At 36.1% G+C, this 26763-nt stretch overlaps 1 protein-coding gene across 2 annotated transcripts in view; it reads right to left on the reverse strand.

The window, feature by feature from the left end:
- Positions 1 to 1709: 1709 nt before the first annotated feature.
- LOC127419271 (EGF-like repeat and discoidin I-like domain-containing protein 3) overlaps positions 1710 to 26763 on the reverse strand; it is a 291255-nt gene continuing 266201 nt past the window's right edge. For both annotated transcript variants that reach the window (XM_051660557.1, XM_051660547.1), the window contains 2 exons: positions 15735 to 15890; positions 1710 to 4016 (listed from right to left, as the gene is read on the reverse strand). In XM_051660557.1, coding sequence (XP_051516517.1) covers positions 3867 to 4016; positions 15735 to 15890 — 306 coding nt within the window. In that variant the 3' untranslated portion in view covers positions 1710 to 3866. The remainder of the gene's footprint in view (positions 4017 to 15734; positions 15891 to 26763) is intronic.

Below are 26763 nucleotides of genomic sequence, written 5' to 3' on the forward strand. Positions count from 1 at the left end.
ATAATATTAATGTGGCAATGACAGAGTAGATAGCATGGAATGCAGATGATTAACATAATAATGTGTTTTTGTTGAATTTTGACAGATACTTCAAGGGTTGGTTCACCCAAAAACTAAAATTGTGCTGTCATTTACCCACCCTCATGTTGTTCCAAACCCTTTATGACTTACTTTATCTGTGGAACACAAAAGTAGAAATACTGAAAAACGTTGACAATGCTCTTTCCCATACAATGAAAATGAATGGTGACATTCTGTATAATACCTCCTTTTGAGTTCCACAGAAGAAAAACTGTCATACAAATTTGGAACAGCGATGAGGGAGAGTAAATGATGACAGAATTTAAACATCCTTGAAGTAATCACCATTTTTTATTATTATCTATGTCTTGCTGCTGTTTTTGTATTTTTGTACACTGGAAGCTCCTGTCACCAAGACAAATTCCTTGTATGTGTAGGCATACTTGGCAATAAAGCTCATTCTGATTCTGATTCTGATTCTGATGTCATGCTTAAAGAGTATTTTGGCTCTGAGGTTATTAATTAATTAGACATCACTGTTGGGCATTAAAGGGAACATATTATGCCCCTTTTTACACAATGTAATATAAGTCTCAGGTGTCCCCAGAATGTGTCTGTCAAGTTTCAGCTCAAAATACCTCACAGATCGTTTATTCTACCATGCCTTTATACCCGTTTTGTAGCCCTGTTCCAAACAGGCTGTTTTAGTGTCTGTAGCTTTAAATGCAAAGGAGCTGCTGCTCCCCACACCCTTTTCTGGAAGTGGGCTGTGCCTTTCCTGCTGGTGCCATGGATAACCCGGTGACAACAAAATTATAAATAACACAGAGAACACACTAAGTCAATCATCTTACTGTACTGTGCATAACAAAGGTCAAGTTATGAAATATGAAAAACAGCTAGAGTTTTCGAAAATACCACTATCGTTTCATAATCGTTATTTAAATAATGACCGGTTTTATTACATGGAAAATCTTCATTGCATGACCACTCAAGTTGGGTCACGGAGCGTTGATCCATCAATCCATCCATGATCCTTAGCTTTGAAGCAAATCCAGCCTTGTGTTAATCATCGTTGCTGAAGCAGTCTGAGTTAGTACAAGCAGCTCTAGCGAGGAGATAAATATGGCGGACTGTGCGCTGCTCGCTCAGGTTTTAATGAGGGCGGATCTAAGCTACTCGGGCGGATCTCTTCGCCAGCCGTGGGCGGTACCTTTCCCCTTTTGATGTCATAAGGGGCTGCAAACCTGAACGGCTCGTTCAGAGACACTGTTTTTTATTGATGGGGAAAGGAAAGAAATGAGGGGATGATCTTTCACCATGTTTTGTGGTTGTCTACACACACTGGGGACACATAATTATGTTAAAAAAATAAAAAATATGCATAATATGTCCCCATTAAGTGACATAAGCAATGGGTTATGAACTGACATCACATTTACAGAAGATATTTCTTGAGATAGCGCTACCTACAGTGTACTAAATAAAGAATGGCTTGGGAGAAGTTTTGGCAACTAGTACTCCAGAAGCAATCAATGCAAGTGAAAAACACAAGCAGCATACAACAGGTGGTGGAACAAACGAGGTCTGTCCCTTTTTTTCTTCTAACCAAAACACTGTTTTCAGTCATTTATCAGATGAGTAGAGCATTAGAAACAAAGAAAGCAATAGTCAGAAATCAAAAGGTATTTCACAGATGTTTCTTTTTTATTTGTCAAACCAAAGACCTGTCTATATTGGTAGCAATGGCAGTCCTCCTTTCTACACCTTTGTGGTTTGTTTTACCATATAGAATTTGCTTGACACGGAATTAACAAAAAAAGAAAAATGACATTTTTTTTTTTTTTTAAAGACAGCATAGGAAAAATGCAAAATCAAAAAGTGTGGCCCACGAGGTCTCTCTTGAATTGAGCTATACATGTTTTCAAACAATCACTTTTCACAGCACATGGAAAGGAAATGCTGGACTATCAGACCCACCAATATTCTTATTTATTATTTTAAAAATGTGCCTGTGGACCTCATATTATGACTTTTTTTCTTCATAGATGGTCATCCTCAAAAGTCTGTACAAATGTGCACACAAGTCATCTGAACAGTTTAGAGAATAATCTCACTGACACAGGGAAATGTTAGACAAGAAGTACTAATATTACCTCCATATAATCATGATACACATATGAAACCAACACTTATCAGTTAGAAAATATGTTACAGTATGTGATGTATATGCTGATCCTGGTGTATGATACAGTATATGCTGAATTGATGTCTACACATTTTGGACATCTTTTTTTTTTTTTTTTTTTTTAAGTCACATTCAATACTGTACAAATAATTCTACCCCACCCCCCTCCCCCAACACATGGGTTGTTGTATGTAACTTATATTTGTTATCAGACCTGTATATTCTTAATTTCTAAAAGAGTATCAAATAAAACAATTCATTCCAGTGATTTCACAACCCACTGATGCTCACCTTTTCAATGAATAACTATATTTCAATAAATAACTAACAGCTGTATAAACATCTGTATCTATTCTTTTCATATGTGGATGCTGTTATTTAATGGTGCCTTTATTATATGCAAAGGGAAAAAGAATAATCCCACTTAGTGTAGTCAACAAGCTTTTTGTAAGTTAATATTCCTTCACATTTCCTAACAAGCACATAAAAATGTGGGATAATTCAAAGGGATTTTGCATTCCGACAAAGTTCATTTCAATTGTACGACTGTACTAAAAAAAGATGACATCTATCCTGAGGTTTTTATAATCGGGGGGGGGGGGGGGGGAATACAGTAGTATAGGTAAGTGATAGGCAAACAGCCTGAAAAACAGAGACATCTGAATGTTTTACACAAATAATATTGTATAAATCAACACAAAAAAGCTTCTAAAAGAGTACTTTCCACAGATATTATTTTCTTAAAAAGAAAGAAAAAATGTTGTCTTTGTTACAGACTGCTTGCATAAGTACCTTTGCCTATTGCCTTTATAAGCCCGATGTCTATGTATGAAAAATTGTTAATCTAGTTATGGGTGCTTCCAGTACTGTAGTGTTATTTTTTATTCAATTTTTACCATCTTACTTATGGTATGTTATTACATTATGTGGCACATAACAGTGTCTTTAGAAAAGTACAGGAAAACAGATCATACAAAAATTTAAATGATTGATAAAAACAATCTATGAAATGCTTCATTTGGAGAAATTTTTACTTATACATCTTTTTGTCTTATATTTCTAGTATCATTTATGAGTCATGCAGTTATTTTGCATTTTATATATATTACAATACCATCATATTTTTGTCTACACAACAATGTCAGTGCTGGCTGTTTGAATTTCAGTCAGGCCTGCTGTTATAAAGAAAGTAGAAACATATTTTACATTGTTAGACTTTTCCATTATATGTTGTGATTGGTTGATTGATTATGGCCAAAGAAACATTGCATGCCATTTTTTGTTTTTGTTTAAAGTGACACTGTACAGTGGCTATTGTTCCACTGTTTAAACCACAATAAACTATCCCCCACCATCCATTTAGCTCATCAAAACAAAACAAGAAAAGAAAAATTATCATTTAGAAATTATATTAACTAAATGGCAGAGACCATAAAAAGGACAAACAAACAGGGCAGAATAAAGATGAATGGACAGATTCTAAACCCCTCTTTGGGAAAACTATAAAAAAGAAAAAAAAGAAAAGAAAAAAAATAATATTATAAAAACTGAAAAAAAAAATTGCTGAAACAATTTTTCTTGTAATTTTATATTTGTAAGCTCAGTTTATATTGAGTATGGACCAAAGTGTACCAAAGGGAACAATGAATAAAGGTATTCAATCTTCCTCTGTGCATCCTAGTAACTCTGCACGCAAAGTGATTCTTCCGTACCATGACCACGGAAGGATTCGAATGAACCTGGCATAGATGGGAGGATCTATCACGTTCTTTCTGTGGGTGTCATTATCAAAATTTCCTTGAAAGACCTGTAAAGAAAAAGGAAAATTCCAGAATTACACCCACATTTATTTTATTTCCAAATCACATATCCTCTGCAGGGAACAGTCATATTTTTAGAATAGTTCACCCAGAAATGAAAATTCTGTCATAATTTACTTACTCTTTACTTACCAACTATTATTTAATGAATTAAGCCTGACTTTATATTTCATACAGTAGACATACACAAACGCACATGCCTATCAATCAAATAGTGCATATTTAAAGTACAGAGTCAAGAAAGGGAAGTACAGTTCATGATTAATAAATAACCTTTGTGTGTGCTGCTGAATTGATGCTGAAGGCAAACCAAGCTCAAATACATTCAGGGTAAAAAGTTCACAGATTGCAAACAGGAAAAATACAGCAAGCTGCAAAGAGGCTGGTTGAGAAGAAGTGTTCACGTGGGCTTCAAAGGCACATGTGATAGAGCTCTCAAAGCACTGACAGCACAATGTTCATCAGTATATAGCAAACAATAAAAGCACAGAGCTTCCACGTGTCTGACTGCTTCCAAATACATAGTGTCACAAACATTACATAAAGGTGTCACATATTCCTTCTCTCTCCTCTCTGTTTCTCTCTCCCACTTTTTCACACACTGAATCAGCATTCCCTTTTGCACCATGGAATACCATTTGGTTTTTTGGCAGCTCAGCTCTCTCCAATGTACTGCAAAACAGAGCAAGGGGAAATGCCATAAAACATTTATTATGCAAAAGGGCAGCTGAAAACATGAACTCGTTCACTGAACACCTTATCATATGTTTGCAGGCAATCTACGTGCACAGAAAAGACTTTCATTGCCAAGCATTCACCACCAGGCTTTTTTAATGATAAAAGTTGCATACTTTAGCTGTGAGTGCAGATAGTGTAGAAAGTACAGTAAGACTTGTTCAGAATTCCACGTCGCCAATTAAACACATAAGAGTTAGGTTTATTAAATTGTGATTTTGATATTTCATAATGTAAAATCAATATCTTTAATTAATATTTTATAAACCAGATGAGATCTGTGTGGTTCCATTCTTGCCAAATAAAGTAAGAAGAGACTGAGGCTAGTTGTCACACTATTTTACTTAATATTTCTTAGTGTAGGTTTATTTCTGAAAGTCAATTTCTGTATTGCCACATGCCTTGAAGTCTTGGCTACAGAAACGTTATGAACTTCTCCATCATTATTGCCCAGGATGAAAGATACAGTTCACTGAACACACATAGACCTTTATAGTGGGGCATTTCATCACACTATATGGAGTAAGTTTTCACAATGGACATTTTGCTCTAGTCAAATTACAACATTACTTGAAGGTGCACAAAGCTGCCTACTGGGTTTTGATTAGGTTAGAGAAACAATAATTTGAAGGGAATTTAAGGGATTCATCTTGAAATTACTATTATCATTGTACAAATTACTGTTATCAATGGGGTTTCTGGGACCCCAAACATAAAAACAGTCAATCAAAAAAAATAAATTAAAAAACATGAGGGTTAAAATTCAGGCCACTGACTTGGTAAGGCATTAAGTTTAATTACAATTAACAACAATGAATTGTTGCTATTTTGCCAATAAAAGCCACCCAATTCCCACAGAAGAAAACACATTCACAGAAGTGTAATGCAGTGTACATCTCTTTTATTGTACTTATCCATTTAAATCATCCATGCAACAGTAAAAATCACTAAAACTCTATTAAACGCTGTTGTTTTCTGTGACCGGAACAGTATGAGAGATCTCACTCTTGGGATGTAGCCTCTGATGGAATGACAGAAACAAGTCACTCTCAATTACCTGATCTGCCTGCGCACCCAAAAACATGTGGACCGCTTATGCATAAAAGCTGCAAGGAAAACAAATCTGTCTCCGGGACATCCTATAAATCTCTGCCTGATGTTTACTGCTTAATCTAATCCCTGCACTGCTCTGCTCATGACTGCAAAGCCGTGGAACAGAAAGTTGTCTTTAGAGGAGTGAATGAGTGTTTTGAGTCACAGAGACAAATGGGGGATTATCTGAGTAGACACATCAGGTATAATCCCTGATAATCTATTTGGGGGTAAGAGCTTTTGGAGTTCCATCATAAGGGGAGGATGCTTTATCACTTCATAGCCTCTTCAAAATGCAAGACTGCTCAATTCATAAACATGTCCGTTGAAGTGGGTCATTTATACAGAGCTGAATCAGTGGGAAAATCCCTTGAGTAATGCTTGAAGTGGGAATGCGTTCTCAAGTCCTTTTGGAGCATGGCAAGACAAGGTTGTCGGTAGGGAGATCTGGGTATTACATCTGATCATGTCTATTGCAAATGAATCAATCGACAGAGAGAGAGAGAGAGAGAGAGAGAGAGAGAGAGAGAGAGAGAGAGAGAGAGAGATAGATACAGTTGAAGTCAGAAGTTTACATACACCTTAGCCAAATACATTTAAACTCAGTTTTTCACAATTCCTGACATTTAATCATAGAAAACATTCCCTGACTTAGGTCAGTTAGGAGCACTACTTTATTTTAAGAATGTGAAATGTCAGAATAATAGTAGAGAGAATGATTTATTTCAGCTTTTATTTCTTTCATCACATCCCCAGTGGGTCAGAAGTTTACATACACTTTGTTAGTATTTGATAGCATTGCCTTTAAATTATTTAACTTGGGTCAAACATTTTGGGTAGCCTTCCACAAGCTTCTCACAATAAGTTGCTGGAATTTTGGCCCATTCCTCCAGACAGAACTGGTGTAACTGAGTCAGGTTTGCAGGCCTCCTTGCTCACACATGCTTTTTCAGTTCTACCCACAAATTCTCTATCGGATTGAGGTCAGGGCTTTGTGATGGACACTCCAATACCTTGACTTTGTTGTCCTTAAGTCATTTTGCCACAACTTTGGTGGTATGCTTGGGGTCATTGTCCATTTGGAAGACCCATTTGCGACGAGCTTTAACTTCCTGGCTGATGTCTTGAGATTTTGCTTCAATATATCCACATAATATTCCTTCCTGATGATGCCATCTATTTTGTGAAGTGCACCAGTCTCTCCTGCAGCAAAGCACCCCCACAACATGATGCTTCACAGTTGGAATGGTGTTCTTCAGCTTGCAAGCCTCACCCTTTTTCTCAAAACATAATGATGGTCATTATGGCCAAACAGTTAAATTTTTGTTTCATCAGACCAGAGGAAATTTCTCCAAAAAGTAAGATCTTTGTCCCCATGAGCACTTGCAAACTGTAGTCTGACTTTTTTATGGCAGTTTTGGAGCAGTATATTGGCTATATATACTATATATTGGCTTTGGGAAGGTGAGCCGTGAGCCAAGCAGAGGCTGAATACTGAAGTGTCTCCATGCTCCCAAAACACTAACAGCTGTGGATAGGGGATATGGGACCAGCGGAACCAATTCAAATTTGCAGGCAGACATTATGATATAATGTTGAGTGCATATTAGGGCTGGGTGGTAAAAATATGTCTAGAGATTTTGCTTTACTGGTTATCCCAGAGTAGATATATTTGTGTGACTATAAGTGGCAGGACTGCTTTACATTCTGTACAAGTTAGAGTGGCGAAGAAACATGGAGGGCCCCAAACAAGTCCAAACAAACTTTAAGGGGTGTTGTTAAGCACAACAAAAAGTAGTGTTTCGTTTATTACCTGCCGCAATAATACAAAATTCAACTGGGAAGGTGAGCCGTGAGCCAAGCAGAGGCTGAATACTGAAGTGTCTCCATGCTCCCAAAACACTAACAGCTGTGGATGGGGGATATGGGACCAGCGGAACCAATTCAAATTTGTAGTGTTTCGTTTATGACCTGCCACAATAATACAAAATTCAACTGATGTGCAACTAATGTCACAGGTGTACAAATATTTGCCAAAAAACAATATTCTGATAAAAAAAAAAAAAAAAAAAAAAAAACAGCCTGGCATCAACAAGGCATTTCCGTTCTTAGTAAACTCTAGAGACTGTTGTGCATGAAAATACTAGGAGATCAGCAGTTACAGAAATACTCAAACCAGCCCTTGAAGCTCCTGATCAGTATCTGCATGATTATGTGCATAGCACTGCTGCCACATGATTGGCTGATTAGATATTTGCATGAATAAGTAGGTGTACAGGTGCTGACTGAATGTATATCTTGATATAGCGCTATGAGATATAAAATTACTGCCCACCCCTAGTGCAGATCTGTGTGATAAAGAGCTGGAAATTCCCTTGACCTTCCTTAGTGGGAAATGCCAGCTTTTGTGTACAAGGTTTAGCATTTCTTAAATATGATATATTTGGTGTGATGTAGAATTGTATTTTTACTTATTCACATATTTTATTGCTATTTACATATTGTTTTCAAATAGGCCTATTACACTGTAAATACTAATAGTAATCTCAAATTATTAAAAAAATAGTTTACACAACTTAATCTTAAATTTTTACTATTCTTACTAGTTTTAATTAAGTTACCGTTAATCTCTAAATCCTAAAGTTGTCATTAATAAAAACAGTTAAGTGGTCCTAATTAAACATTATTTGAAATGTAACATTTTGGAATCATAACTCAAATACATTAGTTCTTTAAACTTTGGCTTCGAATACTAATAAATCAAAATTACCAAGTTCAAAATTGCGGCTGTGTGAAATACCCATAAACCCATACGCTTGAATAAATTATGTTTGTTTGGTCAAAACAAGGGAATTTATGTAGTAAAATAATAGTTTTTTATTTAAAAATGTATATAGTTTTAATTATTATGACTATTGTTGTTGTTTTGTTGTAGCTGGTTGATAACTGAGATTTTTGTGAAGTCACCATGAGGGTGATTAGTGTTACCTCTGGTGAACTTGGAGCCTGTTAAGTTTAACCCATTCTTCTTTACTCAATTGTACTTTACAAAAGTGCAAATTTATGTGTACTAAGAAGTACTGAGTAGAGTCCAGTGCTGGAATTACCTAGGCTAACCTAGAGTCTAGTCATGATTTCCCTTATACTGTATAAGACATGTTATAACCTAATTTAAGTAATTAAATCAAAACAACAATACTTTAATCATAGATGAGTTATACTTACTTAAAACAAATTAAGTTCAGTTTACTTGAGCCAAATAAGTTAACTTAGAAAAAGCATGCAAACCGATTGCACTGAAAAATCTAAGTAAGGTCAACTAATTAGATTTTACAGTGTATGGTTTGTGACATGCTTAATTAAGCCATTCATGCTTCATTGAAAACCAACAAAAAGAAAATATGCTAAACAGTCATTAAATTCAGCCTACAGTAAATTATCTAAATAGAAACCTAGCACTAAGAATTACGGCACAGTAGACAGAAAATATAACATCAGTTAAAATCTTAGCTAAACACATCCTCTATGAAACTGATACTCTTTCTAAAGGTATTTTATTGCTTTATCTTTGTGCCAGCTGACACTGACCCCTCATTTGCTGTCGTCTTAGCCCTATCCATATTATGCACTGTTACTCATACATTATATTTTACATTATTAACTAATGATGGAGGTATTGCCTGAACTCTCACACTTTCTTGACATTGTCTGGACTGTCTATAAAAGTAACTGTTTTAGATCAGGCAGGCAGCATGCATTACCCAGATGGCAGACATCCCACACTCCACTGTATCAAGACAAGGACTAAATGAGGACACAATCGCTTATAATACACCATTCTTTTTCATTTTCTCCCTTAAAATTCCTTTTTTTCTCTTTCTTAGAATCTCTATATCATAACTGAGGAGCTGAACAGGATGTGCACACGAAACGAATCCTTAACAATAGATAAGATGTGAGCACTCCACAGGTGCAATTGTCCTATATCCCCTGAGCTAAAAAAAGAAAAAAAAAAGAAAGGGAGAACATTTTGTGTGACTCAGCAGGAAAGCAATCCTATATGGACCTGATCCATATTTCTTCCATTACCCTGCTGAGAAGATCACCATACTGTATATTGTATTTTGGATGCTGGTCCCCAGTATGGGATGTTGGTGTGCTGATGTCCCTACCAGGGTTCTTAACTATCTTAACCAGCAAGACTTCCTTGGCAAACCAGCTTCTTCAGAAAGACCATGCTGGTCCACTAGTTTCACCAACTGGTTTTGCTGGTGTACAGCTTGGCTATGCTGGTCCACTAGCTAGACTGGCATCAAACCAGCACTAATGAGTATAAATTAGCCTGGGCTGTGTTTCCCAAAAGCATCGGAAGCTTAAGTTGATTGTGGAGACCACTGACACCAATTGGCACTTATGGGAAATGCTGCCCTGGACCAGCAAAACAATTTGTCTTTTCAGCAGATAACTCTGAGGCCTGTCAAATTCTATTGACATACGGAGGGTAGGACGAGCTTACCACCATTGATGCAGATCCTATAGACATTATGCCTTGGCCCATAGTGACCTCTTTTCAAGCTTCCTGTGACAATCTAACATATCATTAAAGAGTGGCTTTTCTCAGAACCATCAAGAGGCAGTTCAGTGATGAAAAAAAAAATTATACTGTGTTTCAAGTGGAATCCTTGCAACTGCTAGTCAATATACTGGAGCAGAGAGGGCAATCCAAGCTAATGCAACTGCGATTCCAGTGCCCATCTCACCTAAAGACAGAAAATAGCAGGTTGCAGTGTATTCAGTTTCATCTTCCAGTCCCATCGTCTTCAGAATCCTATTACCAACAACCAGATAAACTGAACTTTGAGGCTGCCATTAGACCAGGTCCAAATTTGAAAGGTTGAAGAAAGACATTTGGTACCATCTGATACTCCATTTTTCCTCTTGAGTTAATAGCAGCTAAGGACATGAGGGTGTGCATAATGTTTAAGTGCTTGAAAGCATATGGTTTGAAAGATGTACTGTGACAAGGACTATGAAGTGACAAAAAGAGCTAATGATAAGGCCAGAAGAGGGACCGAAACACAACAAAAATCTGTGCTGTAACAGATACCTTGCTCAGATAAACAGCGCAGATAGCAGAAAACAATGGCTTTCTTAAAATACTCTAGATTTCATTTTAGCCAAGTACACATTTCAAGACAGTAGGTAGTCGCTTTCACAGTTTCATGTTTTCAGTTGTGTTGGTGCACACTTTACACAACTAATCCCAGACTAGGTTACTCAATTAAACAATCATTCTCTCGGAATGTAGCAAAGTGATCACATTGGAAATGAACATGTTACATGGGGAGGGGTTAGAGGATGTGTGTGCGCCGTGGCCGTGCAATAGGCAAATCTGTGAAGAGTGTATCCGTAGTCAAGTGTGTACGTTGTGGAAGTCAGGAGAAGATTTTTAGGAATCCTCCGTTGAAGCGTAGTGAGGTGCAGAGAACAACACCCAGCAGACTGGAAGGCAATCAACCTACCGTCATGCGGGCAGAGGCGAGGAGTCCTCCGTTGAGGCTCGTGAGCACAGAGAACAAGCGTACAGCAAACTGGAAGGTAACCACACTCCCGACACGCAGGCAGAGACGGGCAACCAAACAGATACACGAGACAGGACCAACTAGGCAGAGAGTGTGAGGTAAGTTATTTCACATCAAAAAGCTTTCTATAATGATGACACACAACATACTACAGACTACATTAAACAATCCAGCAAAGAACATGACACACAAGGGGATTAAATTAGGCAGGAACAAACAAAGGACAGGTGCTGCTCTCCAGCAGAAAGTTGACATGATCAGCGTTCCCATGGAAACAATCAGGGTTCCCATGGAATCAGGGTTCCCATGGAAACACTGATTCTGCGTGCCAGTGGCACCTGAAACACATGAGGGAGAAACATCAACACAATTAGACCCAAACAAACAGAACATGGAGCATGAGTGTCCAGAACCCGGCACGGACTGAAACCGAACCATACAGGAAGTCAGGATCCAGACACCATGCTTTGGACATGAAACAAGACCGACCGAAAATGCACAGTGCTAACTCACAACTGGACCCGTGCGCTCACACAAAGAACGTACACGAAACACATGACAGAACATGTGGCAATGATGTCACGGTCCCGTCATACAAAAACCCAACCTGACAAAGTGACAGGACCGTGACAATATGCATTCCTTTACAGCTAAAAATAACTTGCTTTACAACTTGCTTCTGAAGCTCCCTTTAAGATATTTCACCCAGAAACTGGAGCTTACATGTGCCCTTACATTCAAAATTATTTCTAATTTCAGCTACTGGTGGCAGTGCTTAGAATTTCGGTAAGCACAGATTGAGTTTTGCTCATGAATGGTCAGCCTTCTGTTTCCAAATTCATTGTGAGATCAGTCTGGCTCACACCTGCTCATACGTTCAACAACACTTCTTGCTTCGACCACTGGGGGCAGTGATTTGAATTTCAGTAAGCTCAGACCGATTTCAGCAGCAGAACTGGGTCTGCAGAGCCCTTGGTCTTCTAGTGTTCACTTGGCCCTACAAATAATGCAGTGTGTGAAAGTAGAACAATTTGTTGGGAAACCACTCTCTGATTAAGAGGTCACTTTGTGAGGAGAAGACGTTGTCAAGCCCAGTGACTCTAGTGGTTTCCATCATGTTAGAAAGGTGCTTAAAATAAACTGTATAAACTGTCCATAGATATCTAATACAGGCATTTTAGAGGAGCACCTCTAAAATGTAGAAAGTGCCCTTCTTAATAAATATCAACGGATAAAGTTGGTGCTCTTTCTGGGTGACTAAGCCTCACTTAAACTTCCTGCTTACTGGCTGAATATAGAGTTATTCTTTTCCCCTCCAATCTGTTCTGGTCTGTGCCTCCTATTTGACCCACTGGGCAATGTTTCCAGAGTATTGATTTCTCCAGTGAGTACATCAAGGGCACCTACAATCAAAAGAGGCAAGGGAGCTTATGCCTTTCCTAGTGGTAAGTCATGATTTGAAACCGATTCGGATGACACAATAGGGCACATCCATGATTTCCCTGTATTGCCTTGTGTTGGTATCACGGGGAATCCAATCCATTCTTTTTCCAGCCTTCACTCAAAAGCTGATATCAATCTTCCATGCCTGTGAGTTGCTGCTAATCAAACTGCCGCTAATCACACTGCCATCTTTGTATAATATAGAGCACAGTTAAAGCTAGCATGGGCCCCAGAGCTTCATGTGCCTCTTGAATGGTCACCAAGGTAATGAAGATACAGTACATGCCTGACTGGGGGAAGGGGATCTATTGACAGCTAATCTTGGGACGTGATCTTATTTACTGCCATCTAATATGCTATTGACCCATAGCACTGGGAGGGAATAGTTCTATTCACAGGCTAATTAACCCCTTGATACTGACCTGAGGCTAATCAATTATGGGTGTGCATGACTGTGCCAATCACACTGTCTTCAATGGCAAACGCTACAGTGTTGCAGATGATTTCTGACAGAAAGTGTTTTTTATAGAGTTGTGTGTATGAAAATTATGTGGTAAGTAAGTATTATGAGGTGTGTTAACAAAATTACCTGTTAAACTTTCTGATTACTTATTGAGGGAAGTCTTGAAGTGAAGGAAGTCTGGACATCGACCAAAACCAGGGTATGATTTTCTGTTAAGACTTGAAATCTACAAGTGATCATCGGCCACATTCACACAACAGCTTAATATGGTGTCACACCTTTTCTTAGTGCTTAATCCCATACACTCATAGTTCATTTTTTTACAGGAGTGACAATCTTATTCTAAAACCGAATTGATTTGCTAAAAATTCTAGTAGTGATAATAACATTTTCAGTAAATCTGTATAGTGTTTGCACAAACTGAACAACTAGTTGTTAATGCAGTGACACCCCTCTCTTTTGGACACTGACAGCTTGTCTGAGATGTGTGTATCTCTTCTCCAGGTGCGGTGCAAGCAAATTATGGAGAGGATGAGGTACGTGTTTTGACTCATTCACAATTTCTGACACCAGTCTTTCTCTCTCCACCGAAGTTGTTCTCACCAGTCCTTCATTTTAGAGATAACCCATAAATTAGGGTCAAGAGAGAGAACTCTGTTTAAAAGCAGCAGTTTTAAAGAGCATAAACAAAACACAGTGCCTCTTTTATAGGCGGTTAACTAAAAATTACAGATGTTAATATGTGTCTGGTCACTAATGTTTATACGTTTATATACAAATACTTATATGGCTAACACTAAAAGGATTTAACTGTTGGAATACATGTTTCTTGTTTACAGCTGTGAGACGTCAAAATGTTTCTATCATTATCACTGTGTAAAGGGGCAAATATACAGTACTTTTAGCGAAATAGAAGAATGGGTGTGACATCATTTAGAACAAAATGTAGCCAAAACGAATGTGTTTTCCAATACTCACCGGTTCTCTTCCCTGGCACATCTATACACTCATCTTTTGGCAGCAGCAAAATATAAAAATTATCTTAGTACTAACAATTTACTGACATTTGAACTGTGAAATAGCACTGTATGACAAAAATCCCCTGAAATACCAAGGTCACAAACAGCCATTTGTCCATGTTTCATTAAAATCTCTTAAAATCTCTTTTTTTTTTAGCCCTGATTACCAAGTAATGTTTATACATCTATATGAAGTGACAATTAACCATGCATTACAAAAACAGATCCATTTTGGACATTAGTCAGGTAATATAAGCAAGTCACAAATTGATTAACAACTTGATAATTTTTTTTTCCCCATAACCTCAAAATATAAAGTACAGTATAGTCAAAATATACAGATCTGAGTGCTCATTACACTAAATTCGACTGCTTCACTGCTTGGTTAGAATAGTGGGGGATTTAACATGGCCTCAGAAGACAAGCTCTGGCCAATGGATTGTAAGCTTGTCACCCACTGGAGTGTTGTAAACAAACATTTCTGGCACACTCTTTTCTGAGGTCTGTCAGATTGGACCGTTATCTGTGTGCAGGCAGGCCATAGAGAGAGAAAAAGTCTGGCCAGGTGTCTTGGGATAGTCCTGACAGGGTGCATGAGAATATACAGCACTTTACCTGGAAATAAGGTGCTTTATTCATTAACTTTGGGATGTAAAAATGTCCATTGAACCCAAGTAAAAAAAAAAATTAAAAAAAAAAAAAAAAACTGAAACTGTTTTTTCTAGAGCAGTGATTCCCAACTGGGGGTACATGTACCCAAGGGGTAATTGTAAAAATGTTGATGGAAGTTTGTTGAACCCATAAATTCAGAAATTACAAATGAAAAATATTCTGGGCAGTCAATTACAAATAAATAAATAAATAAATGCATAAATCGATAAATGTTTTTTTTTTTTTTTTTTTTTTTTTTGCAGTTAACACATTCAGTTCCTTTTAAGGCAATAAAACAAAACAAATTATGAGCAAGTTGTGTCAGTTTGTGTGGATGGCACAGAATAAATGTGCATGAAGGCAATATAAAAACAATTTCTGCAACTCTTTAGACGATTAATGGTAATTCTAAATTATATCCATTATAATAAGAGTTAAAAGCAACACATTTATAGTTTTATGTCAATGAAGGGGTATTTGAGCCTTAGTGATGGGGATGTAGGGGTACATAAGACAAAAGAGGTTGGGAAACACTGATGTAGCATTTAGGTTTCACAAAACATAATACGAAGACAGTCACATCTGATTCAAAAAGATTTAAATCAAGGTGATTCAGATCAACCTTGAGATAAAATGGGCTTTGGTCCAAAGATAAAAGTCCTTTTGATCTCACAAAAATATGAGTTTTTGACATTCAATTGAAGGAGAGAAAGAACCTACCTTGTCTTTCTTCTGTTTTTCATCCTGATATACAAGCCATCTCTCGCCGTCATTGCTGTAGGCCACCTTGTAGGAGCCAACAAACTGAACATGTCCAAAGTCTTTAGCCCCCTGGGTAATGACGCCTGTAATTTTTGTTGGCCGAAGCATGTCAACCTGAAAAACACACACAGAAAGAAAGCTCTTCTATCAATAAGAGATGCAAGCGATTATTTGACTCGTCCATATAGCCCCACACTTTCACCCTTCTACAATAACTTCTAAAGGTATTGTAAATGTGTTTAGTGGATTTCATAAATTATTCACACAAAGTGAGCAAAAAGAAGTAGCCTTTTATTTCAGTTCAGCAGAACTGTGATTGAATTTGCATTTGGTTAATAATTTATACAATGTTTTTTTCTCAGATTATTTTATGTTGCAAAGTTTAAATAAAATAATAATAATAATAATAATAGTAATAATAATAATAATAAAACTGTTAATGGGTTGTGTGTTTAATTTTGTTTGAAATGCAGCATATATATACATTCATTTATACTGTACATTCATACATACATGGATACATATTGTACAATGGCAAATTCCATTTCTTTGTTTTTTTTTTCATTAAATTAAAAATATGTAGAAATACCTCGAAACAAGACTCGCTAGACCCTTTTAACAATAAGGATTATATAGACATAAAAGAGGCTTGCACCAGTCTCTAGTGAATAAACCTATTAATGTAGGATGTTTATTAAGACATCATTATCGAGTTGTGGTCACCAGTGGTTTGAACTACAGTGAACCACAAAACAAAAGGGTAGGGGAGATAATGTGTAGAGGGAGATATTCCGACAGTGATGATTAAGAAACAAAATCACTCATATGGACTGCTTGGCCCTCTGCCTTCCAGAAGAAGAGCCTCAGGGCATGGCAAATACATAAAGAGCTTAATTTCTCAAGCCATCAGGCAACTCAACAAAACTCAACAAATAAATGTAATTCAATTCAGATGTAATTTATTTGTGTAGTACTTTTTGCAAAACACGTCATTCCGAAGCAGCTTTACAGAGATTAGTGCTTCAAACCCCCCAGCAAGCAAGCACAAGGGGACATGACAAGGGAAAAAGATGGAATGATAAAACTAAGCATTAATGTCCAAGAGACTGTGCTATATTTTGAATGGTCATGGTTTAAGGCCACTGTTAGCTATGATGCATCTCTGCTAAAAAAAAAAAATAAATAAAAAAAAAATAACAAAAAGCCTACCAGTTTAGAGTAGTTTTGGTTGTTTTGTTCAGCATGGGTAGATGAGTATATAGCACAGCCTTAAGTGCCATTCACTGAAGACTAAACAGAGAGTTGCTATGCAACAAAAAATAACAATACAGGACCTGTGCAGTAATATGGTTAACAGGTGTTTTTGGACATAGTGGTTACTATATTGTGGATCTTAGCATGGCTGGGACCTTGTATTGACCAATCAGCATTCAGGACTGGAATTATCCATTTTATAGCAAACAAGAAACCTTGAGGAGGAACCATGAAGCAGACCTGTGCAGTCTACTAAGACTTTGAAAAAACGTCTCTTTTATCTCAGTGGAATTAATGTTCCTTTCAAAAGTGTGTTTCATATCTGTTGGATGTATATATTATTTATATAGTCTATCCAAATTGCCTACTCTGTATATAAACTGTGGTTATTGTATCTACTATTCTACTTTGTGCTTAGCGTCTGCATCAACGTCACTAGAAATCCATTAATACGTGGTAGAGAAAAGACAATAAACCTTGGCTTGGCATCTCATTAATAAACTCAGTCAACACATATTTACAGGGATTAAGCACAACTGCAGACATTGTCTCCTGAGTAAAGATTCATATATCTATTCTTACTTAGAATTCATTCATTTTGAATCTGAAAAACACTAAGTTTCTATCTTGCAAAATAAGTGACATTTTTAAAGTAATTACAATGATAGCAGGAAACCGAGTAAGCTGACTGAATGAATGGACATTTGTGACACACTTGCACAGAAGCTTGAACTTTAAGAAAATCTCAGTCAGACCAATGAATCAAGACTGTTCATCTAATCAAAGGTAGACCTTGAAGCAGAGGCAGTATCTGCTGTCATGTGCGCTCCTGAAGGAACAGTGTTTTTTCTCAAAGAAAACATCTTTAATTGCAGTGAATGAATTCAGGTGTGTTAGCTTATGAGCTCTGTAACAGGCTCAAAAACAATGTAGCTGTCTACAAATGTAGCATTTTAAGGCATCATATGTGCATTCCTGGTGTGAAGGCTGTTCAAAAAGGTAGGGGAATTAATGATGTTGTCTGCTAAGAAACACTGATTGAAATTCTAAGGCCACATCACATGTAGCCTTCGTGGGGAAAACACACTCAGTAAATAAATCCGCAGGCATGAAAATTGTAGATTATAAATAAACATATTTTTCATTCAGTACTGAAAAGTATCACTAAAAATAGTCCAATGTAATTAAAAAATATATAATTACACACAATATTTGTTGTGCAAAGTTTTTTTAATGCTTATTAGAATATTGTGTTGTTAGCTTAACAACATGCTAACATCAGATTCAATTGCAATTAATTATGAGTTGAGTCTCCCGTGCAATGCGCTATTGGCGTGTGAAGTTGCTGCCTATGTGGAACATCCCAAATCAGTCACTTACTGTATGAGATTCAGTAGTCATTAGGATGCACCCTAAGAAGGTAGCTGCCTACTATATGTAGGCATAGGCAGTGAGGCAGCTCACTAGGTTTTGGAACAGAGCTACAGTAGTGTGTTTGGAGTCTTTAAAGCAAGCTCAATTGTGGATTGAAGAAAAATCTATTTGTTATTAATTTATATTTTTCATATATCTTTATTCATATATCATTATTTAGATATTCCTCAAAGCAGATTTCCATACTTGGCAGGAAACACTTTGCACAGCCGTGATACAATTCTTTCCTCTTCATTTAAATGCAATGAACACAAACACAAAATTAATTATCTCTGTACAGTAATATGGAATAATTAATAATCTTTGCATAGCTCAACAATCTTCCATGGTATAATTTTATAAGTACATTTTGTGAAATGGCAGATGTGATCCCATGTGATTACTCATACTTTCTTTAGAATTCACCATTAGTGGATAAAATAAGTCAGATCTGTTTATTACAGCCTGATCTCATGAAAATTACATGACTGTGGCAACATTTTTGCAAAATGAAATGACGTGGTTAGTTTCACGTATCATTGCAGTTTAGTGGTGAAATGTCCACAGAGGAATGCTAAAAGCGAGTTAAATGTTTTCCCAAAAAGATGATGTTTTAAAAGTTAAAGCTCTATAGAGTTTTAAATGAAGAAAACCTACCTCCCTTACCAAAACCTTTAACCGAAACTTAACGAATAGTAATGAAAAACACAGTAGCTGATGCAACCATGTCTTTTCATGTTGCTTCCATGAAACTTCTGTCTCACGTGTGAATTTGCATGCTTTGCTGAACTTGAACCAAGTCTTCTGGTTTCAAAGTCCAACACTCTATCAGTTGTACCACCATGCAACTTAATCACACTTGCAAAAGCTGGTTAATATAGTTAGTTATGTAATTCAAACGTTAAAATGTATCGTCTTTCAAATCATAAGTTTTAGTAAAAGTGTTTTGCTTTCATGAGATAGCATTGTGTGAGGAACAAGGTGAAAAATAAGTGTGAAAGTGAATAAAAGTAATTATTTTTGTTACGCCTCTAGTTTCGCCAGAAAACTGCAGCGATATGTAAAACAAGGCAGGTAAAACTAATTTAGCAAAAATGTAATTATAGTAACATGGTTCTATGAGACCAGGTTGGTTCATTAACATGTGAGTGAGCATGCAACCCCTCTATCCACATTTGAGTTGGTGGTAGTGATACAGAATTAAATGCTGGCATATCATACCAGCTTTAAAGGAATCAAATTAAACAGGCTTCGCATAGCCATACAATCATGATAGTGGGGTCCCTGTACCTGTGCTAATTTAATTCAGTGTAATGCCTCCTGGTGAGCCAGATGAAAAGGTGCATGTGGGGGTGAAGACGTGCCATATGGGCTCCACAAGAACTTTTAACATCCAAAAAAGCTGATGATATTGCCTATGCTGTGCACAGCAGATGTATGCTATGCTTAGGCCATGTTTATAAGTAGAAACATCCGATATGTATTATATATATATATATATATATAATTTTTTATTATTCTCATTTTGGTATAACAAATGTGTAATGTTCTTTTTCTTTGTCTCTGGAATAAACATTAAGAAAGTACAGTTCCACCAAAAATTCTGTCAGTTCCAGCAACTCTTCCTGTGGTCCAATTTATATGTATCAAAGAGCTACACAGGCTTTTAAAGAAAGCTACTGAACAAGGTGACAGTACTTCAAAATGGTTTCAGAAAACCTGCAGTGAGGCTTTGCTTAAATCCAAATTAAAGTTTTTTTGGCAAGTGTACTCACAAATGTTAGCAACATTCCATTTTAGCAGATACAGACTTTACAAATTTACAGTCTTTATATTTCAGGAAAAAAAAGGTATGTTATCTTGCAATATACAGGTTCACGTCCAATAAAATAACTAGAATGCCACTCTAATACCACCTGCAACCAACTAGCAAGTAGTAAATAACTAAAATGTAATGCCTATCTAAAACCAAGGGATGAGCCCTTATATATCCCCCACTCAAACGTCCTGTTTCCATACAGTAATCTGATATGTGGCCATATATGAACATGTATAAAGCTATATTTCATGTATTTGTGCATGTAATGTTTGTACATATTTAAATTCAGCTATGATTTAGAAAAATGATTCATATGAAAAATTGCCTTTTTGTAGTATTCTGAAATAAACTTTGCATAAGTTGCATGTACAAGACTTTTTATTTCAGTGAAAACCCCATATGAACATATTATTTATGTGTGTTATACATATATTGCCATATGTAAACCATTTCTGTATGGGTTTCAACTGGAAATACGTCAACACAGGAAAGAAAACTATGCATGTCAAGCCATTTCATTGGGTCTTAAAAGCATAGTTACTGTCGTGTACCAAGGCCAAATTTATTGAGAATTTGTCTTTAGAAAACTCAAGTCAATGGTTATGTGAAGTATAGTTTCATTCAGAAATGTAACAATTTTACATATGTCATCTATTTTGGGAAAAAAAACTATGCACAAAAATAGATCTAATCTATTATGACTGAAAATAGCTCATAAAACTACAAGAAGGTGAACATGGGAGCCCATCAAAAAGGACAAGTATAAGAGAACATTAGTCCCTTGTTGTGAACATTTCAGTGCTTCTACTCAGTCCCTTCCAGCCTGAATTGTTCTTCATATGTACAGATGCACACTTAAATCGCTTCTTTTCATCCTATTACATTCATTAGTTCCACTGCTTAACAAATTGCATAAAAATCAGACCTGAAAAATTGAATACCTCTGCTTGAGAGAAAATGAGAGACAGAGAAAGATGGAAAATGAGGTAGACAGAGGCAGAAGGATGGAGAGAGAGAATGAAACAACTTTTCATGAGTAAAGGCATCTCCAATTCAGAGCAAGCATCCAAATTTGAATAGACTTGACAGCTTCTCAATTCAGAGTGGGCTTGCTCTGCATGCATAATTTACACAACCAAACCTTGTCTAAGAGCTCTACAAAAAATATATAAATAAATAAATAAATTCAGCAGAAAAAAATACCTATATGAGAACAACAAAGACACAAGTGCATTCCTTCAATTAAGAGCCTGTTTAAAAACGAAGCATCTGCTTTGATGAACATCCGTGTTCCTAAACCACAATTATCCAAAGAGTTGAATGTGACCGCTCTTGTATTTTAGATGCTTAGGGCTCTAACACAGATATATATATATATATATATATATATATATATATATATATATATATATATATATATATATATATATATATATACACATACACTACCGGTCAAAAGTTTTGAAACACTTGACTGAAATGTTTCTCATGATCTTAAAAATCTTTTGATCTGAAGGCGTATGCTTAAATGTTTGAAATTAGTTTTGTAGACAAAAATATAATTGTGCCACCATATACATTTTTTTTCATTATAAAACTAAAATGTAATAAAGTTTTTGAAATTGATGACTTGGACCAAATAATAAAGAAAAGCAGCCAATAAGTGCCCAGCATAGATGGGAACTCTTTCAATACTGTTTAAAATGCATCCCAGGGTGATACCTCAAGAAGTTGGTTGAGAAAATGTCAAGAGTACATGTCGGCAAATTCTAGGCAAAGGGTGACTACTTTGAAGATGCTAAAATATAACACATGTGTATATATATATATATATATATATATATATATATATATATATATATATATATATATATATATATATAATTTATTATAACACTACAAAATTACATTCTATAGATCATTTAAAGAAATTACTCCCTTGAGGATATAAATTTCTTTAGCCATCCATGCTTCAAATCCAGTTAAGAGCTAAGGCCATGTTTAAGGTGACAAATGTAGTTCCTTCTAGTCAGTTGACATGTGGAGATTCACTCTTGCTCATCTGTGAAAGGAGAAGATAGAAGCTTAGATATTTATCAGGTCATGTGCCAATAATTTTTTGTCACGTTGACACTTTGTCAAAGTTTATGAGAGCACTGATTGTAGAATTATGCATACATGGATTTCCTTTCATTTATTTAAAAAATATACCAGAGTAGATTGTACATTGGCAGGCCGGTAATGCATTTTGGTAAGCAATTTAATGGATTACTACAAGTGATAGAATGATAGATTGTCCAGGCCAATTAATCATTCAATATTTGGCCATTTTTAGATTATTGAGATTGTCCAAAAACTGTGCCACCTTGGCCGAAAACCAATGTGGTATTTTCCCTTTTGTCAGTTTCAAAATCTACCAACAACCTTGTCAAAGAATAATAAACATTTACTGTTTTTATTATTATTATTATGAATTTAGGGTAAATGTAGTGTGAAATGAGTCTAGGACCCCATTTCTACCTGGTATTTTGATGCGTCTCGGGTGATCCGATAGCATGTGTTCAGGTGAGACACACTGCTGTTTACACCTGATCACTTAAACGTGTCTCCTGTCACCAATGGTGCTTGGATTTGAGGTTCTCTGTTTCATAATATCATACATCAATCTCTATGTCAGTGTGTTACTGCATGATAATAAAGTGCAACAAAGTCAGAAAATACCAAGAAAGCACAAAAAATAAAGGTGTGCTGTTTCTCCCAGATGTGGGAGTCAAATAGAATTATCCATTATTCTACTGTATTACCTGTATAAAAGGAGCTTCAGGTGTTCGTGCTTGTCATCTGTGTTGATATCAGACACACTAAAAAAGATTTATGATGTTCACATGATTGACAACAATATCTATTTTATTCATATCGGCTTTAGATCGGCCATTTACCACACTGAAATCTAGATATCAGGATTGTATCAGCCATTGAAAAACCCATTCCGGGCGACCACTAATTATTACTGTACAATGGCAATGCTATTCTTTCCTTGGTTTTCTTTTAATCTTGTCTAGGCAAAGTCTTAAGGTGCCTACTCTACAAAAAATGTATGCCAATTCACCTGAATTTAGAACAATTTGTATTCAGACTGCTTGCTCATCCATTGCATTTACAACATATCAATTTCCTTACCATAAACTGTATATCCAACCCTCACTCCATTCTATTGAACAGTGTTTGGATTAAATTTTTCTTAGAATAGTTCAACGATGAAACGGAAAACCTTTTATAATTAAAAAAAGAAATGAACATGTATTCCATTACATGATTATAAATACTGATGTGCTAACATGCCGAAAAGTCTTGGACACAAGCCACAAAAATAATCTTACAATTTCCTGCAGTTTCCAAAGAGGTAGGACATTGAGGCTAAGGAAATAAGACCCATCATGGACACAAGTGAAGTGCACAGCAATTCAGTGCTATTCAATTTATAGCAGATAGATATAATGATGGAAAAATGCTAAGTGAATGCATCTCCTCTCTTCCTAAAGTAACACCATTTATTGACTAATCGAATTTGCGCTGACACTCAGGGAAATCAACTCAAATTGAATAAAGTGGAAGTTTCACTGGCCTTCATCAAACCAAGGCCCCTCAATTAATTTTCATGTGTGATTTGGATTACAGTGACTCTCAAATTGGATTAGTTACTTTTAAGATAATTTCACAAACACCGTTAAGAGTTAATGTCTACATGACTTTCAGTTCTGGCAAGAGTGGAAAAACTCCCCAAAGTATGTAAACAACCTCCCACATTCTTCATGTCTGTCAAAAACAGTCTCAAAGAAAAAACACTTCTCAAATCTAAAAAAAACAAAACAAAAAACAACAAAGCTAAGCTGAAGCTTGTCAACAGATGTATGCTATATTTAATAGATGATATAATCTTATTTAAAACATGTAAACACAAAACATCAATTCAAAAGTCAATTATTGATTATTAATGGCTGAATGTAGAGCAAAGTAAAAGAGGAAAAAGTTTAATTTATTTTAAATACAATCCATACAATTAAATTTATTTGTCTAGCGCATTTTCCTACACAAAAAGTAAAATTTTTGCACATATTTCTGACAATGCAGTCAGCATCACTGTAGCGCTTCAATGATGTTCAATACCATGTAGATAGAGCAAACATCAAAGTAACTTGACAGTAGGTGATTGAGGGAAGTTGTTGGAATAATCTGGAATAATGCTCTTTCATATATTTTGCAGACACTGACTACACTGAGCCACCGGAACCTTGCGAATGCACATTGTTAGTTGTGGCTGCATTCCTTATGCGCTAGTTGTTACCCTGGTGACTAAATCGGCACCGCCTGCCTACACAAAGATTGATCTATCACTCCTGCCATGCACATACTCATATTGCACACTTCACACATGCTTTAAAATAAACATCTCTCCTTGAGAGCATGAACTTACAGACATCTGTTGTGTCCACATTCTTCCAGAACACAAACAAACTAACAGTAAATCAATAATGTGTTTAAGGTGAAACGTTTTCAATGTTAAAATACTTTCTCCTATCTCAGTTTAATGTGCAGAGACAACTACAGTATAAGCCATTTGTAGATTGACTTGCCAAAGAGGGTAAAACTGTGGCAAAACATTTCTCAGTTCATTTGGGCAGTTCCACAATTCCAACTTTTGGCACAAGCTTTGACATGACTTTGGGTTGGGACTACCTGTTTGTTGAACAATGGAAAAAAGGGAGTAAGAAACAATCATTATTTTTGCAATTACGTTTGGTGGCACAGAAATGACACACTTCACCTTTAAGTGATCATGTATAGTCAGCCCAAGGCCGTACAGTGTAACAGTTTTGCTCACATTTGCGATTAAAAAATGATATACTGCAACAAATTTGATCCCATTCACTCGTGTGCGTCAAGTGTCATTTCTGCTAACAAGGAACGTTGCAACAAAAAACATGCACAATGAGTCTGATGTCTGCTTTGCACTTGTCAAATTTCGAGCGCTCTGACTTTAGCAGGTTGTCGTGGATGTCTTTTCAAGGTCAAGCCATGCATTGAAGCCTGCGTGCAAAAAAATGGTGGGATGTGTTGCTCTAATAGACTATTCTATTTAGTGGTTGATGAATATGGATTTCTCAGTGGTCTATTTTTAAACCATTACAAATCATATGTAAAAAAACAAAAAAACAAACTCAATTGTATTTTTTATTACATTGCAGGAAAAAGGGAAATGCATATTCTGTGGTGGAGGGGGCAAATGCCTAGTCAAGGAAATTGCAAGTACCATGATTTATGTTGTGTTAGTAACAAAAAATATATCATTCTATAAAATAAGTAATTATAAAATAAAATATATAACATTATATTAAAACTGTAGTAGTAGTAAACTTCAGTAGTAAATAATAAAAATAATAATATTTATTTTGACAATGCTCTTCTGTGTTCTAATAAATGTTAACTTGTGCTAATATATAAATATATATATATATGTAGAAATGTAGCTTAAAAAGATTACCAAATAGCTCAAAGAGAATTGATTCAAATCACTGAGGGAACTGTTTCATTTCTTTTGTGTGCTGGATAGGAACTACCAGCTTCATGAAGTGCTACTTTTTCTCAGTTTTATAATTGTATTGGAATCCTGAAGACTCTTTCTCCAACTCGCAATTAGTTCAGTGAGACAACATGGCTTAAGGTAGTGTTACTATTGATTCCTTTACAAGGCTGGGTAATAAGACAAATAACAATAAAAAGCTATTCCATTCAGCACCAAGCAATACATGTCAACCAACCATACATATAAAGTAGATTTAATAGCTTGACTAGACTATTAGAATGGCACTGGCTAGTGTAATTTTGACATTTTTGTGTGCCAGAATAAATTTTTGAGATGGTTTAAATTCCATGAATCTTGGGGAATACTGCCAATTCTTCTTTCCAAGAGCACTGACGATAGCTTTTTTCATTTTTCATGTGTGACATTTAATCAAAACAGCAGTAGCCACAGCCTTTATTTAGCTAGTCATCATTACAGTTCTAGAAGACAATTACAATTTCTCTCAACTTCTGTCATGTCGATTCCCTTATTTTTCCAAGGCAGCAGTTTTCTCAGATATGTTGTCCTGGGTGATGACACATTCCATTTTTTAAGAGTGTACATAATAAACAACTGCGACAGAACAGAAATTGAATCAACACGTGAGTAACAGCTTTAAGCTGTGGACATGACACGGTGCACCCAGTGCTGTTGACTAAGGAAAGTTACTTTTATCGCCAAAAGAGCCCACCAGGATACACATAAAACAGCACTCCAGACACAGAGCAACTATACAAGACCTTCTGATTAACACAAACACATGTTTCTGTTTGCAGAGAGCCTGACATTAATCAAGACATTGCCTTTGAGTAGGAATCAATCTTGCATTACGTCTAATTACTGTCCCACGCCCAGGCTCCTACACTTTCTGTCACATG

Source organism: Myxocyprinus asiaticus, chromosome 3, assembly GCF_019703515.2.
Source record: "Myxocyprinus asiaticus isolate MX2 ecotype Aquarium Trade chromosome 3, UBuf_Myxa_2, whole genome shotgun sequence".
Lineage (NCBI taxonomy): Eukaryota > Metazoa > Chordata > Actinopteri > Cypriniformes > Catostomidae > Myxocyprinus > Myxocyprinus asiaticus.